At 42.7% G+C, this 16,844-nt stretch overlaps 1 protein-coding gene across 3 annotated transcripts in view; it reads left to right on the top strand.

Annotated features, from left to right (window-relative positions):
- The window catches only part of AVEN (apoptosis and caspase activation inhibitor), a 131,718-nt gene that overhangs the window by 101,495 nt on the left and 13,379 nt on the right, over positions 1-16,844 (top strand). Inside the window, exon 1 of one of the 3 annotated variants that reach the window (XM_084776333.1) lies at positions 13,931-14,068. The exons of 1 other annotated variant lie outside the window; for it this stretch is intronic. In XM_084776333.1, coding sequence (XP_084632459.1) covers positions 14,038-14,068 — 31 coding nt within the window. In that variant the 5' untranslated portion in view covers positions 13,931-14,037. Of the gene's footprint in view, positions 1-13,930; positions 14,069-14,479; positions 14,606-16,844 lie in introns of those variants that run through there. One more of the 3 variants, XM_084776332.1, reaches the window with a different exon arrangement.

Genomic DNA, 16,844 nt, shown 5'->3' with positions numbered 1-16,844 from the left:
TGGAATGCTAGAATTAAAGGCATGAGCTACCACGCCCAGCTTGTTGCTGTTTTGAGGCAGGTTTTTACTCTGTAGCCCAGGCTGCTCATGAACTTGAATTTTCTTGCTTCTGTCTCCTGAGTTTGACTGCTGGCATTGTGGGTGTATACTACCAAACAGCTACATTTGTTTCAGACTCACTTTTAATATGATTTCCTATCAACTAAGAGTTCATGTGAGAGCCAGGAGTGGTGGCGCACGCCTTTAATCTCAGCACTTGGGAGGCAGAGGCAAGCATATTGCTGTGAGTTTGAGGCCAGCCTGGTCTACAAAGCAAGTCCAGGACAACCAGGGCTATTACACAGAGAAACCCTGTCTAGAAAAACAAAAAACAAAAAACAAAACAAAACAAAACAAAACAAAAAACCCAACAAGAGTTCATGTGAGAACAAAGACAATAAATCTCACAGTCAGTGAAATTTAACAGTTAGGACTTCGGAATATAATTTGTTTAAACTCATTATCTCTAGCTAAATGTCAAATTTTATATCTTATGGTAATTGTGTGGTTAAAAAAATAGCACCAGAATTAAGGACTTATGTGGCTGTGCAGTCGGACTTTTGTATGAAGAGGCATTTAGTTGTTTTTCGAAACTCTGCTTTTCTACACTTAAGTACATTGTCACCTCCAGTAGATAGCTGAGAGCATTTCAGTTTAATGTGGCTTTGTGGGAGAGGTGACCTTCCAGATCCCATGTGGTTTCAAGGACTTGCTTCCAATAGAAGAGTTATAACTGTATAATCCTAGCAAAGAACACAGAAAGAATGGGGGTTGGCGGGGGGGGGGGGGGGGGCGGCTGGTTCATAATGCAAATGTAGATGCTAAGACAAGAGTGCGTGCAGCCATTGTGACCTTGGCATTTTCGATGTTTCAGTAGGACTGCTAACCATGTAGACTCCGCTCTCTGTCCTTATTCATTCACGATTTTGTCCTTGTGTATAAAAACAACCGTATTATAATTTGAGGATCTTTCATTTTTAATCTAAAAGAACGTGTTGTTATACATTCTTGGAACATACTTTTGTAGAAAAGAATAACCTGGGAGAACAGTTTCTCTGTAATTAAGAAATGTTACTAACATTTTTGTGTGTCAGTTAACAGCTGAAAAGGCTTTCACTGAAGCAAACACTTTTAAACCAATCCTGGAAATTTCTGGAGGGAACTGTCCCAGCAGCTGAATGAACTGGGCTAAACCACTTCATTTGGTTTCTAACCAATCTTTGGGGCCCTCCACCTAGGCTGTTCCTAGTCTATTGCCACATAACATCTGGATCAATAGAGAAAATTGACTTTGAGCATTGTTAATTGCTGGTGCTATGATCTGTCTTCTGCTGTATTTCATGAACCTTTTTGGTCCAGGAGTGAAATCATGGGGCTATTTTTTGTTTATTTGTTTGTTTGTTTTAAATAATTTATTCATCTTACGTCCCAATTGTTATCCTCTTACTTGTGTCTTCCCATTCCCACCCTCCCTCCCTCTTCTGCCCTGTTCCCCTCCCCTAGACCTCTGACAGGGCCCCGCCTCCACCCCCAACTGACCACAGTCTATCAGGTCTCATCTGGGTAGCCTGCATCCCAGGATAGAAGGACCCAGAAGGGTCAGGAGCTCCACTGGGAGACCATCAGGGCCAGCAGATCTGGACCCAGAGGGGCCTGCACAAACTGATGCACCAACCAAGGACAGTGCATGCAGAGACCCTAGACCCCCTGTTCAGATCTAGCCAATGGACAGCTCATTCTCCAAGGTTGTGGGGGAGCAGGGATTGCCTCTGACATGGGGCTGTCTTTTATACCACTGTTACCCCTCAGTAGTTCCCAAACCACTTGCTGAGTTAGGTAGACTTAGATGTTGGTACTCTTGCTCCTTGGCTCAGCTCACCTTTCTATTCCATCATATTTAGAGCCAATGTGCTCATCAAAGTGGACTCTGTGGTGGCTGATTTTTTAAAATTTGTCAGGATCTAGAAACCCCTAAAAATGTGTAGGAATGCCTGTGAGGGAGTTTCTAGAAGGGGTTGACGTGGGAAAGACCTGCGTTTAGACACCACCGAAAGGAGACCTCCACTGAACGAGGAGAAGGCGAGCGGGAGCACCCACACTCGTGTCTCTCTGCTTCCTCATTTGTGGATGCAGTGTGTTTAGCTGCTTCAAGCTCCTGCTGCCATGACTCCCCATCCTGACATACTCAAACTGTGAGCCAAATATATCGTCCTTACCTAAGTTGCCCTTGTCAGGTGTTATGTCCCAACCAAGGGAAAAGGTTGTTGAAAAGAAAACCCCAATCGTTCTATTTTGCCAATAATGACACAGGAGCCAGATGCTGGGGTGAAAACCTGCTTGCTAACTCAGAGAGGCAGAGAAAGCACCCAACTTACTTTCCTGTTCAGCTCATGTCCTGATGGAAAAGGCTCAAAGGGCTCACTAGCTCAGCTGACAGCCCAGGAGGAAAAGGCCAACATAACCCAAAGCTGCCAAAGGCCAAAGAGCTGAAGAGCTCAAGAAATAAAAGGATAAAAGCACAAGAGCCAAAGAGCTCCTTCTACTTCTACACACTGTCTTAAATGCCCTTCAACTCTAAGTCCCTCCTACTCTTTAATCTCTGTCAGCTGATTTCTTGCTCTGCCTCTTGACCTAGGGCTAATTTTAATAAATCCTATGTATAGAAAGCTCTTGGATTAAAGGTGTGTGTTAGGGCTCAACCATACCAAACAAAAGACAGTTTTTTATAGTTCACAATCTCAGGGATCACGATGGGATCAAATATCCTGTAACAGAAACAAGTAATTAATATGACCTCTTCCTGGTTATCATTCCTGCCTTCCTGCCTCTGTCCTATAAAATTCACTTCCGTCCTTTGCTTGGAAGGTCCCCTACTTCCCCTCTGCTGGACCATCCCTTACCTGTCTTTAAGGAGATGGACCTGACTCTCCTAGAGCTTTTGTGCTTTTGTACTTCACAAACCATTTGTTATATTTATCCTATTTTTGCCTTGTTTCATGATTAGTTGTTTGTGTAGTGGGTTCAAGTATGTTCTTCCAAAAAGGTATTTTCATGTCTCTTTGTGACATTCTCTGGGATAATAGTCTTTGAAAATGTTGTGGGGATGAGGTTGTATAAATTAGGATGGTGTCTTACGGTGTCTGGCTAGGCTTATGGCAATTTGACGCAAGCTAGAGCTATGTGAAAGGAGAAATCTCAATTGAGAAAATGCCTCCATAAGAGCTGGCTGTTATGCTTTTTCTTAATTAGCCACAAATGGGTAAGGGGCCCAGCCCATTGTGGGTGGTGCTATCCTTGGGCTGGTGGTCCTGGGTTCTGTAACAAAGCAGGCTAAGCAAGCCATAATGAGCAAGCCAGTAAGCAGCACTCCTCCATGGCCTCTGTATTCGCTCCTTCCTCCAGGTTTGAGTTCCTCTCCTGGACTTGCTTTGATGATGAACAGTACTGTAGAATTGTAAGCCAAATAAACCCTTTCCTCCCCAAGTTGCTTCGGTCATGGTGTTTCATCACAGCAATAGAAACTCTAAAACATGTAGGCTCTGGTCCAGTGAATGTTGTCCTCAAAGAAGAGGGAGATTTGGCTCTGGACACAGGAGGGAGACAAGGTCAGTGACTGGAGGGATGCAGTCAGAGCAATGGAGTGTCACGGCGTGCTGGTTATACTGACTACTAAGAAGTTGTAAGGAATGCATCCGAGGTAGAGCCTTCAGAGGTGTGCGACACAGCCAACACCTCAAGAACAGACTTCCAGCCTCTAGAACTGTGAGCATAAATGACTGCTATTCCAAGCCGCTTTGTGGTGTGTTTTTAAGGTAAATCTAGGAAACCAATACAGAGTATTTATCTGATCTTTATTCTTCCACAGACTTAATGCTAGTTCATTAAGCGTTTGGGCTGTGTATTACTCATTGCTATCGCATCTCAGCTTTTGATAAGTTCATGGTTATTGAAGTAATAGCTTACGCTGAGTAAAACTGACCCTTAACAGGCATGCAGTTTATATAAGAGTACAGGCTGTGATTTCCACAATCGTTATTCCTTTTTTCTAAGAAGATAAGCAACAAAACACAATGCTCATTTTAAAGAGAAGAAATACATGACAGGACAGCCCCCTTTTATCTGATATTCAGGGGTTTAACTGGGACCTACAGGTGTCTACTTCTCTTTTCTAGAAGGTATGTGCATTATGGGGTTTCTGCAAGGCCGAAATCATTTAAAGAAGCTGATGTAACCTGGGCTGAAGCAGGGGAGCTGGCTGCAAATAACTGATAATGAGGTACAGCAACTGACTGTTGACATCACAGTACTCATCCAAGACACTCAATCCAATGCTAAAACAAATTGGTCTTAGAACATCTCTGGCCACGTTACCTCTCCTTAATGTTAGCATAGTTTAAAAAAAAACTTTATTGATTCTTTGTGAGTTGCCTTGGTCCCACTTATCTCCCTGTCCCCTTGTATCTGCCCTCTACCCTTGCAGCCTCCCCCTGAACTAAAAAACACACAAATGAACAAACAAAACAAAGCACAGACAGCATCTCATCATGAAAGCTGTAGCATGTCACAGTGTGTCCCCTCGGTCCACACATCTTCACTTGCAAAAGTTCATCGTGATACGCCTCTGGTCTAGTTTGAGGTCTCTGGCTTCTGTGACAGATTGGGTCCTCACTGGGACTTCTTCCAGTTATCCTATTTTGTCCTTCCACGGTCGTTTTTATCCACCTAAAGTTCTCTCATGTTCCTTTGCAGCTCTTTCCTAGCAACCATGGATCCATAAGCTTTTCACTTTCAGAGTGACATATAAATGAAGTCATACAGTACATGCTTTTCATTTCTGGCTCTTTCACATTGTATAACGCACTAGAGTTCTCTATGTTGTACTGACCTGTGTTGCTTCATTTTATTGTTTGTTGGGATAATAGTGTGTCATCCTATGTTTGTTATTGTGGAAATGCTCTGCAGGTAGATTAATGCATGGGGCATTATCTTCCCTCTTAGGGTTCACGAATCAAACACAGGATAGTAGAATATCTTAAGGGCCATGGTGGTATATGCACAGTATATTAAGGGAGCCCAGGGGAGAAACTTAGGAATTTAACTCAGATTTGGAGGCTCGTAGAATGTTCAGAGGAACTGATGCTTGAGATATGAAAGTGATTGATTAGACTCCACTAGGAGAGGTGGATACAACACATGATTTGATTGTTAAGATATCAAGAACTCTGCAAGCTGATGGGTAAACTATTGACAACCTGAAATTGGCCTAGGCAGGTGTTTACACTGTGGGTATTAAACATATCAACAGGAATGCCTCCTGACACAGCACTGAGTAGCTGAGCATTCCGCCAGGAGAAACAGCTGAGTGCAAGACAGCATGGGGCACGAGTGTACGCGCGCGTGCGCATGTGTATAATCATTGTCAGTTCTGGCCAATTTCAATTGATCAATCACTCTCAGTATAGGTCATGTTTTTCAGCCTCCTTGCAGGCTAGGTAATTTAGAGGGACAGGTAGTTTTTGTATGCATATCAGAAGTATGAGTTTTACTTTGTTGGGTACTTTACGACTTTGTTTTCTTATAAATATATGATTTTGTTCTAGGCTACAGCCTCTTCAAACTAGTTTAATCATTTGGGGTCTTCCTTTTAATATTGATTAGGTGGAGCCAGAGCAGTGTTTAGCAAGGCCTTTTTCCATATAGAATGCCTCACGAATCATGTCTTCTACAGTAGGACCGAGGAAAGGCATTCTTCCTGGTGTTACCTGAGTGCTTGGCAGCACTTTCTGTACCCAATGGGTGTGTTTGTCTCTCCCTTGGTGGGTTGCTCGTACTTGGGAAGCATCCCTGGGAGCCCAGACCTCTGGTCTGTAGGTCCCTCATGGCAGACATTCGCAGCTGTTGATATTACAGGAAGTCCACCAGAGATGACCACTCAAATACAGCTGATAGCCAATTGAAAGTCTTTATTCTAGCCTGCTGGGACCACATTCAGGGGTTTGGGGACCCACGTGTAGCCATGAGTGTCCAGAGCAAAAACCAGTCCTGGTGTTTCACTTGGCACCTGCAGCTTTGCAGAAGCAGGCAGTTTAACAGAGGCTAAGACAACTTAGCTGAGGTGTCTTGACCTTGGGCTCCCAGAATAGAGTTGGTAATTTTTCACGAGATTCTCCATCAGGGAGATCAAAGTCTAGTTAAACCTGAAATGGCCTCAGCAAAATACAAGATGGAGGAAACCCTGCGCTGTCCTGGTCTATCATACAGACTCTTGTTTCTGTCCTTCCCCTTTGTTCCTATTTCCTCTCATTTTATGGAGTCCAGTGAACCTTGCATGGTTTCTTGTGTCTGCACCACAGCAAGAAATTTTTTGCCAGTCATGGGGCGGGGGTGGTGGTGGTGGTGGGAGTCGGGGTGGGGTGGGGGTTAAATCCCTAGTGTTCTGATCACACTATCCCCAAGGCTTTATTTCTCTGTCATTTTCTAGTTGTTCCCCAGTGGGAGAGTACCTTTCACCCTCAGTCTTGGCTGGAAATAGGATTTATACTATAGTTTGTCTAAGATGAACACAGTACAACTGAAGAGAAGTTTAAGTAAGAAAGAAGCTGGCACGATTAGATGTGTATGTTTAAAGACAATCATTGTTAAGCCATCTGTGGTGGTGCTCACCTTCAATTCTAGTGCTTGGAAGGCTGAGGCAGGGGAATCCTGAGTTTGAGGTTAGCCTGGGCAATGTAGCAATACTTTGCCTCAATTTAAAAAAAAAAAATGTTCTGCTTTTCTGGTTGAATTGCTGAGACTCTGAGGTTACGCTGGAAGTTGATAAACCAGTTAGGATACAGCTGTGAAAACTAATCAATTAAAAAATAGGTGTGATACCAGGCAACCAGGAATAGAGTGAAACATGTGTGCATTCAGACTGTATCTGTGAAGGAGAAAATGGGGACCAAGGGAGAACAGCAACTGAAACAATAGTGCAAGCTTCTGAGACAGAGAAACCTGTTGAAATTTAGGTCTGGCTTTTACATATTTTTTGTTTACTACTGGAGGTAGGCGAGATATATGCCTTTGTGTATGTCATCGTCAGAGAACAACTTGTGAGAATTGGTTTTCTCCTTCCATTATGTGGGTCCTGGGTATTGAACTCAGGTTAATAAGACTTGGTAGCACGTGCCTTTACCAACTGAGGCAACTCACCAGTCCCAGGTCTGATTTTTAAAATGCATTTCTGTCAAGAGTAAGAATGACTCTAGAAATGTTGCCCTACAAAGGCAGGGTTGAAAACATGAGGACTTGTGAAAAACTTAAGCACTGGGGAAAAGTTGAAGGAACATTCTACAAAGTTAATATACTGGAGACTCAGAACATACCAGATGTAGCTCCAATGTTAATTTCTAGATATTACTTTTTTTTTTTTTTTAAAGACAGGGTTTCTCTGTAGTAACTCTGGCTATCCTGGAACTAGCTCTATAAAATCATGCTGGCCTTGAACTCACAGCAATCTGCCTGCCTCTGCCTGCCTGAGTGCTGGGACTAAAGGTGTGCGTTACCATGCCTGGCTGTATTTTTTTTTATCTTTTAAATCAGACTTATTTTTATTTTAAAAAGCGATTGGGTAGGTGGATTTCATGATGGATTGTCATATGTGTATGTGTCACATGTTGTTCATGCTCACCTCTTCCCTCTCTCTTCTCCCTGACTCCTGTAGGGCCTCTCCAGTCTAGATAGTCTCACACCTGCTGCTTTCCTGTGTCATGCCAACATATTCACGTGAACACACACACACACACACACACACACACACACATACACACACACACACACACACACAGAGACACACACACTCACTCACTCACTAATACATGTGAAATCCAGATTCTGCACAAGAGAAAACAGTGTGAAAGTCTTTTCCCCTATTATCGTCACTTGTTCCCTTTATTTTAGTTTACTTTCTTCCTTTTTCTTTTTCTACCCCTCCTCCCCTCCCCTTGTCTTTCCCCTTCCCTTTCCCCAATCCTTCTCTGTAATAAGGTGGCTTATACCTTGTATAACCATGCAACATACTTTATAAAGGGCTGGGGAGACAGTTGGTGATTTGCCTCCTGTGTAAGCACCAGGCCTTGGTTTTGGGTCCCCAGCACCCACACACAAAGTGACATAGCCAGTCCTGTCATCCCAGTGCTGGAAAGGCAGTCCAGGGATCCTGAAGCTTGTGGGTCCTAGGCTCAGCGACATTTTGCCTCAAAAACTAAGGTAAAGAGTGAAGGAGGAAGACACTCAATTTCAACCTCTGATCTCCACACACATGCTCATACATGTGCATGCATATCTTTACAGCTACACACACACACGAACACGTATATAAGTAGACATACATACACATGGCATAAGTATAGGTAATAAATACTAAGAAGCTATAATTTCTCATTAAAGTTGCGAGCATAAATCAAAAAGATTGATTTTTATAAAATAGTTCAATTATTTAAATATCTTTCTCAAAAAGGGTGTGGTAGCAACACTCCTGAAACTTTTAGCAGAGGCAGAACAAGTGTCACAAGTTCAGGTTTAACCTGATATGTGCGGTGAGCTTCAGGCCAGCTAGAACTGCATAGTGAGACCTGTTTCAAAAGCAACAACAACAACAACAACAATTTTCAGTTAACCATTTACCTAGAGTATAAATTCTGTGAGAGCAGGTACTTAGCTCTGCATTCTGCATCGCTAGCTTCTTGTCTCTTACATGATGGGTGTAATACTCATTTATATAAAAGTGTGTAAGTATTTTGTAAGTGGGAAAATACAGGACTTACAAAAATCCTCCCAGGATGTATTTTATTCTTGGGCACAGTAACTCCAGTTTGGAGAGTATATGTCAAAAGTACAGTGCTCAAACCTTAGCTTGATTATGGTTTGTGCATCTGATGATCTTTAAGGAAAGGATATGACAGATCTGCAGCTTTCTTCGATTTGCTTGTTGGGAGACATTTTTACCACCCCAACCACATGAGCTGTTTTCTTATTACCCCTTCACTTGGGTGTCAGTGCCAGCTGCCAGTGGTTTCATTATCTCCTGCCAGAAGAGAGCAAGTCCTGCCACAATGTGCAAGTGGTCACAGCTGCTCCCCAGGCTCCCTACTCGGAGCTGCTTAAGGGCTGGTGAAGAGCCCTTGGCATCAGAGTGGTTTCTTCTTCCCATTCTTTTACTGAGGAGTCTTGAGAAGGAACTTGCATGTGGGTGGAACATCAGGACTGTGTCCTTTCAGTTCATTTTGGTTTGTTGCACATTGGACTTAAGTCAGAGCAGCTCATCAGGTGCAGCTAGAGCGAGGTGGGCACACTCAGAGTATGCATCCCCAGCTAGAGCGAGGTGGGCTCACTGAGAGCATGCATCCCCAGCTAGAGCGAGGTGGGTGCACTGAGAGCATGCATCCCCAGCTAGAGCGAGGTGGGCGCACTGAGAGCATGCATCCCCAGCTAGAGCGAGGTGGGCGCACTCAGAGCATGCATCCCCAGCTAGAGCGAGGTGGGCGCACTGAGAGCATGCATCCCCAGCTAGAGCGAGGTGGGCGCACTGAGAGCATGCATCCCCAGCTAGAGCGAGGTGGGCGCACTCAGAGCATGCATCCCCAGCTAGAGCAAGGTGGGCACACTCAGAGCATGCATCCCCAGCTAGAGTGAGGTGAGCGCACTGAGAGCATACATCCCCAGCTAGAGCGAGGTGGGCGCACTGAGAGCATACATCCCCAATGCCTACAGCCCCATTCCATGTCTGTTCACAGTGTATTGCTCCTCACAGTGGTGACCCCAGCTCTGGTTCAGGAAATATGAAATAATAAAAGAACAAACAGGAACTTTCAAAAAAGAATTTAAATGGTATCATTATGCACTGCAAACAGCACTTCAAAAAGCAGACAGGCCCAAGGGACATCCTGCCTTCTAATGTAAGCAAGGCTGCTGTTTGTATAAATCTCTTCCTATATATTAACATTTTCCTAGGAGGAATTTCTGAAGTGTGTTTATTATGAACAAATAGAATATTTTCAAAGCCATGTTTTTTGGTATCTTAGAATTTGTCACAACCCCCTTTAACAACCGTGCCCTCACTTGCTGTCTTACTGACTTCCATAGTCATCACTACATATTTACACCTTAGCTTATCTTTAGTTTCTTCTCTTCACTTCTGAGAGCCATTTAAGAGCAACTGCAATTGAAGACCTTGGTCATCTTCCACGCTCTCCCACTTGTTCTCATCTGAGGTCCTCTGTCCAAGAAAGTTCTAATGCAAACATACTTGTCTATTTTACGCTTTTGTTACATACTTAACAAACTTCATGAAAAATATTTTTTCTTACTTCTTCATTTCCTACTTCTTCATGGCACATAGAGTAACTTTTTTGATTTAGTCTTAGAATTATACATTTACTCACTGGATATACAATTCATTCACTCATTCATTCTTCTACACCCAGAATTATGCAGTAAGCACAGTTTCTGTCTGCAATGCAGGAGGCACTCCTCTAGTCCCACACTGCAGTGTGTGTAATGTGAGGAAATCAGTTTGATTCCATGGGAAATAGAGGCTGGAACCCTCACAAAGGGCAGAGGGCATGTGCTACTGTAACTGCTGCAAATACTGCCCAGAGACTCTAAGACAGAACTCTGTAGTAAGATGTGAAAACCTAGATATTGTTAGTGGTGCATGATGTCAACAGAGTAGGACCACTCTGGCCTACGGTGCAGGGACTTGCCTTGATACTGTATGCTAAGTTGGTAGTGTGGACACTACAGTTTGTACTTTTATGTGAGCTGATTTTTGACAAGAAGCCTAATCAAAAAATCTTTTAAAATTCAATGTTTGCTCACTTAAATCACAGCTAAGTAAAATAGTGTTTTCCAAAAACAAACAACGCACTGAAATGAGAAAGTAAATTCAATGCTGGGTTTTCCTCCATGCAGGAACTTACTCATACTCTTTGAGTTCAATAGAAGGAAGAGGTGGAGAAATAGATAATTAAGACTTATACTGATATGCGAGATAGATGAATCCAACGAACCGTGTGAATCTTTTAATTAGTCTGCTAATTTTAAAACAAAGTTCCCATGCCAACAGAGGGAGGGCAGTAAAAGGTAAACAGCCAATGGGTCTGGACAGAAAGGATCTTGGAACTGATGAAAATATTTTTATTATACTGGCTGAGATTTAAAGGTCCCACATAAAGTGTGTGGTGACACATACCTGTCCCAGCATTGGAGAAGCTGAGGCAGGAGGATTGTGAGTTCACCAAATAGACCCTGACCAAGTAACTAGTAAGTACACAAGTCCACTACCATTTGAATAATGTGGCTTTAGAGTTTAAAATTTTTACTTTATATACTACTTAAATTCTTTTTCTTTTGTAGCTAAGCGATATCCATTTTGTGGTTCTGTTACTGGAATAGATTTTGATATTCTAATGTAGAGTTCTGGACAATGGAGCCAGAGATGTAGTTCTGCCCCAGGTTCCATATCCAGCACCAAAAAAGAAAGAACCCAATAGTAACAATAGGATTCTGAAGTGCTCAAACAAAAAATGAGTATTTTTCTGAAAGATATTTTCAAGTAATATCTCTTAGAGTATCTGTGAGAAGTATATCACATCTGAATTCCCAAAGTATTTTATAAATCTTACATTACAAATAATAGGAATATTAATAGCATCAAACATGAGTATTAGTTGTGAACTATTAGTAATTTGAGGTTGTTTTTAAATTAACATTATTATGACATCTTCACAGTTATAATGAGCTTTTACCATTTGTAACTTGCCTTTTCATTATTTCTTTCTTTTTTCTTTTTTTTTTTTCCCTTTTCATTATTTCATCACAGTTTATGTTCTAGAAAACCAAACTCCTTTTAGGGCCCTTAATAGCTGCATTTTCCCCTTCTGATTTAGGCTGTGCTTTTAGGTGTTTGTAGGTTTCTTTCCCTCTGTCATCTTTCAAATCAGACCTCACCTTTTCTAGGAAACCCTCCCCCAAACCCTCACCCCGACTCCATCCTCCTCTACCGCAGCATGGCACTTCTTTGTGTCTTTGTGTCTACGGTTGCGGGGTCTGTAGTTGATTGTGTGTTCATGACCTCACTTCAAGTGGGCATCAAACAATTCAGTCTTCTTTGGAGCAGCACCCTGTCATGTCTAGCTGTATGTAATTTTGTTGAATGAATAAATAAGACTCCATAACTATAATATTTTTCATAGGGTATCAAGTCTCTTCTTGGTAGCCTGCTATCCTTCCTCTGAGTGCCACCAGTTCTCCCCATCCAGGGGATGTGGTCAAATATGGGGCACCAGAGTTCGTGTGAAAATCAGTCCCCACTCTCCACTCAACTGTGAAGAACATCCTGTCCATTGGCTAGATCTCGGTAGGGGTTCGAAGTTTACTGCATGTATTGTCCTTGGCTGGTGCCATAGTTTGAGCAGGACCCCAGGACCCAGATCCGCCTGTCACAATGTTCTTCTTGTAGGTTTCTAGGACCCTCTGGATCCTTCTCTTTCCCCATTCTCCCATGCTTCTCTCACCTAGAGTCCCAATAGGATGTCCTCTCCTTTGTCCCACTTTCCTGATAAGTGAAGACATTCATGGGACATGCCCCTTGGGCTAGTGTCCAGATATAAGTGAGTATATACCATTTGAGTCTTTCTGCTTCTGGGTTAACTCACTCATTATGATCATCTCTAGTTCAATCCATTTGTCCAAAAATTTCGGGAATTCCTTGTTTTTAATAGCTGAGTAGTATTCCATAGTTAAATGTACCACAGTTTCTTTATCCATTCTTCTACTGAGGGACACTTAGGCTGTTTCCAGGTTCTGGCTATTATGAATAAGGCTGCTATGAACATGGTTGAGCAAATCTTGATACCCTATGAGCATATACATGGGGAAGAGGTCCCCCTCAGTCATAGTCATAGGGGAAGAGAGTAAGGGGGAAATGGGAGGGAGGGAGGAATAGGAGGACACAAGGGATGGGATAACAATTGAGATGTAATATGAATAAATTAATAAAATATATTTTAAAAGCTATAATATTTTCCTATGTAGGCATTGACTTTTTTTTGTTATGTTTGGACAGTGTGCATCAATTATTAGATCTGAACCTTTTGATTGTTTATATTTTTTTTTTTAGCAGCCAAGGTAAACAAGAAAATTAGTATTGGTGGTATTAGGTTCAGAGTTAGTTCTGAGGGTGCCAGGTTATAGATGGGAGACAAAAATCATGTGTGTGTGTGTGTGTGTGTGTGTGTGTGTGTGTGTGTAATTATATATATTTGCTAGCATAGAAAATAATGGATTTATGACATTTAACTTGTATTAATCTGATTGTGTATTATGTATGATGTATATGTGGGAGTTATACACACACAAGGGCACATGTGTGGAGGTCAGAAGACAACGTTGTGAGTAAGTTTTCTTCTTTCACCTCTAAGTAGATTCTGGGTATTGAGCTTTGGTCATCAGGCTTACACAGCAAGCATTTTACCCACTGAGCCATGTCACTGCCTCATATGACAATGTTATGCATGTAAATCATTGTACCTTGCTCTCATTTGTGCCCCTGTTGTCGTCTCCTATTTCTTCTTCCTTCCTGTTGCTTTCTTGTCCCTCTGAAGTTCTTTGGATTCTCTTATTCAGTCTTCTCAGATTGTTTACTCTCGTCTTTGAGTGCTGAGCCAGGGTTTGATGTTGGCTTTCCTGTAAAAATGATTGATCTGAAACTTTTCACCATACTATTAGCACCAATACAGTCAGCACAGAAGCATTTCACCAGTAATTTGAAGGAAAAAAAGCCTGCATTCTAAGTTCCAGAATATGTCAGTAGCATCATCCTTCTCCATGAGGTCTAGAGCTCTACCATCTCCGACTCCCTGCCATCCCTCCACGTACTCCATGCAGATGAGAGCTGGTTTTTAGGGGGCGTTGGAAAGATGGGTGCATCCTATATGTAATGCACAATGTGTACATTTGATGCTCAAGGGCTTTGGGGGCCCCACAGCTGGTAAGAAAAGCTAATGATAAGTCATGGTTGGGCAGGACAAGAGATTTTTGATTACCTCTCTGGCTTGAGCTTGACCTAACTTTTAAGATACTTTAATGGCTTATATTGTCTTCATCACTGTAACAGTTTCAGGTGCTGCTCTGTTTTACTGAAGGACATATTTAAAAGGGTAAATTTAAAAATTTTCAAGCTAAAAATTGAAAATGATAAGAATTTTTATGCCTTGTAGGCTGAGCTTGGCTCTTTCCTGGATTGACATGTGTGAGCTTATGGACTTAAGATTTACTCTGATTTTCCAAATATTGCATTGTTTCATAGATGAGGAACCTTCAGCGAGAACGAGGGCCTTCTATCTCCATGGCAACCATTGTGGAGCTTGGTTGTGTTGGACTGCCTTCCTGATTGGGTGGGAAGGTGTCCAGGAAAGGGAAGGGTATCTATCCTGAGGCATGGGAAGCCAGGAAACACACAGCTCTGGGAGGAGGAGGCCTCAGCAGAGGCATTGCAGCTCCAAGCGAAGGGTTGCCTCAACCCCTGGTGAGCGGAGGAGCCTTGGAGCCTGAGCTCCACTCCTTCATTTCTTTCTTCTTTCTTTATTGCTTCTTCTGATGAGAGAGTCACATTAGGCAGTAAATCTCTTAAAAGATTTATTGGAGGGATGAATCCAGGAGTAGCTGCCTCTGCCCCCAGGAGAAGACAGCAGAGAACTGGGCAAACATAGCCTCTATATGGGGTGACTTAGGGGGTGGGAGCTTTCTAGGGCAGAGATTTCCTTAGTGAGGATTGGTAAGATCTCAAGTCCTGAGCTTGGGGGGAAGTATAAGGATTGGCGGGTTTGTGTTCAGCCTTTTCACCTAAAATTACCATAAATCTGGGAGGGGTCCCATTGAGGGGCTGGGGGATGGCCCTGTGACAGAGAGGTGTGTGTTGGGAGGGGGACTTATTATTAACTCACAGCCTAAGCAGTTTACACAGACTTGAAGTCTCAATTAAACAACTTTCCTTACCTAAACTATGATCTTACACTAAGGTCAGATGTCTAGTTCTTGTCATTGGCTAGCAGTATCAGACCATGTCAAGCTCCCTGCCTTGGAGGGATGGCTAGACTCCCCCTGAGTGCCCTGGGAGCAGCAGCCTTAACTGAGGCCTCAGGTGCTGCTGCTTTCTCTGTGGCTTCAGATTCTCAGTTTCTCTGATCTCAGGCCCCAGGGCTGTGGAGATTTAACCTCAGCCACTCTGGAGTCCTGAGGTGTTGCCATCCAGATGTGTAGACAGGCCTGAAGATCTGGGCAATCCTTTCAGGGACCTCAGAGTTTGGCACCAGGGGAGCTGAAGAGCTGAAAAGAGGTACCCAGGGAAAGATGTAGGGGGAGCCCAGAGGCAAAACTTGAAGCTGCCCAGCCTGGCTGCTGGAGCACAGGGGCCCAGGCACTGTCCTGCAAAGTATACAAAGTAAACAAAGGGAGTCTGGCAAGGAAGGACAATTCTTGTGGGAGCTTTGTCAGCCTATCGCGTTCATGTATAATTTCTTAGATGCTGGGTCCTGGCTGAGGGTAAGGGTGATAACAAGGGGGTTGAGAGTAGGGGCCAAGATGGAGCTTCCAGTGAAGTGCTTGTCCAGAGCTAGGAACACATGGGATATAGGTCAAGTTCATGATTAAAAACTCAGACAGTAGGTGGGCCTGGTAATTCCAAAGCAAGCAAGCAAGCAAACAAGCAAGCAAGCAAACAAACAATCGTAGTACCTGGGACAGATGGCCCTTGTGGGAATTGCATGAGCACATGATAGGATTGGGTTATGAGGCTGGAACAGGTCTCCACTTCCACCATCTAGTTCATGTTCACCCGGCCTATGCTGTCCAAAGGCTGTTTGCATCTCTCTCCGTGTTCTTCAGAGTTTGACCTGAATGCCCAGGCTTTCTGATTGTGTTACTTGCTTTTGTTTGGCTGAAAGTGTTTTTGTTTGTTTGTTTTGTTAATGGGACTGAAGAGATAAGCTTAAAATGAAAGCAGTGTTTTCTGTGACAGTGTGGCAGACTTTTGAAAGCAACTCATCCTGTTCTGTGCATTCTAGCAAGCATATTTCCATTTTCCCTAGAGCCATATGACACCTGTTGGCCAATGTTGTCACGTTAAGCAGAGAAAGAGCGCTGACATCATAAATGCAGTGATGAGCTGTGTATGCCTCTTTAATTTCACCAACACTATCACTATGGGAATATGTAGATTCTATACAGTGATGGGCTGTGTATGCCTCTTTTATTTCATGAACACTGCCACTATGGGAATATGTAGATTCTATAAAAGTTCATATTTTTTAAAAACACTCTAGGCATTATTTCAGAAGCCCATGGTGATTTCCAAAACAAAAGTAGTTTGTTTCTTAATTTAGGTTTTCATGCCTTCAAATGGTGTCAACATATCAAATATTGGGATACCAGATATAAAGTATTTATTGAGAATTTGTTATATTCTGTGGAAATCAGAGAACTGTAGCAAATGTAGAGAGGACTTTATCAGTTAATAAAAGAATAATTGATTAATACAATAATAAATTCTGGGGCTGGCAGACCTTAGTGACTGCCCTCAAGAATATTGAACTTTTTCACAGATTCCCTTAGTTCTCTTTGGTTCTGTGCCAAAAGCAGCATGTTGTTGAGAAAGGAAAATTCAACTGGAGCAGTATTTGTAGAGATGAAAATTTCCTTCAGTCCCACTACTCTGAGAGATAATTGGTTTTAAATAGGTTTATAGTTGTCTTGTGTCATTTTGTTAG

This window comes from Acomys minous (genome assembly GCF_964271855.1).
Source record: "Acomys minous genome assembly, chromosome: 3".
Taxonomy (NCBI): domain Eukaryota; kingdom Metazoa; phylum Chordata; class Mammalia; order Rodentia; family Muridae; genus Acomys; species Acomys minous.
The sequence above is the reverse complement of the archived record's forward strand: the minus strand, read 5'-3'. Positions and strand labels throughout refer to the sequence as shown.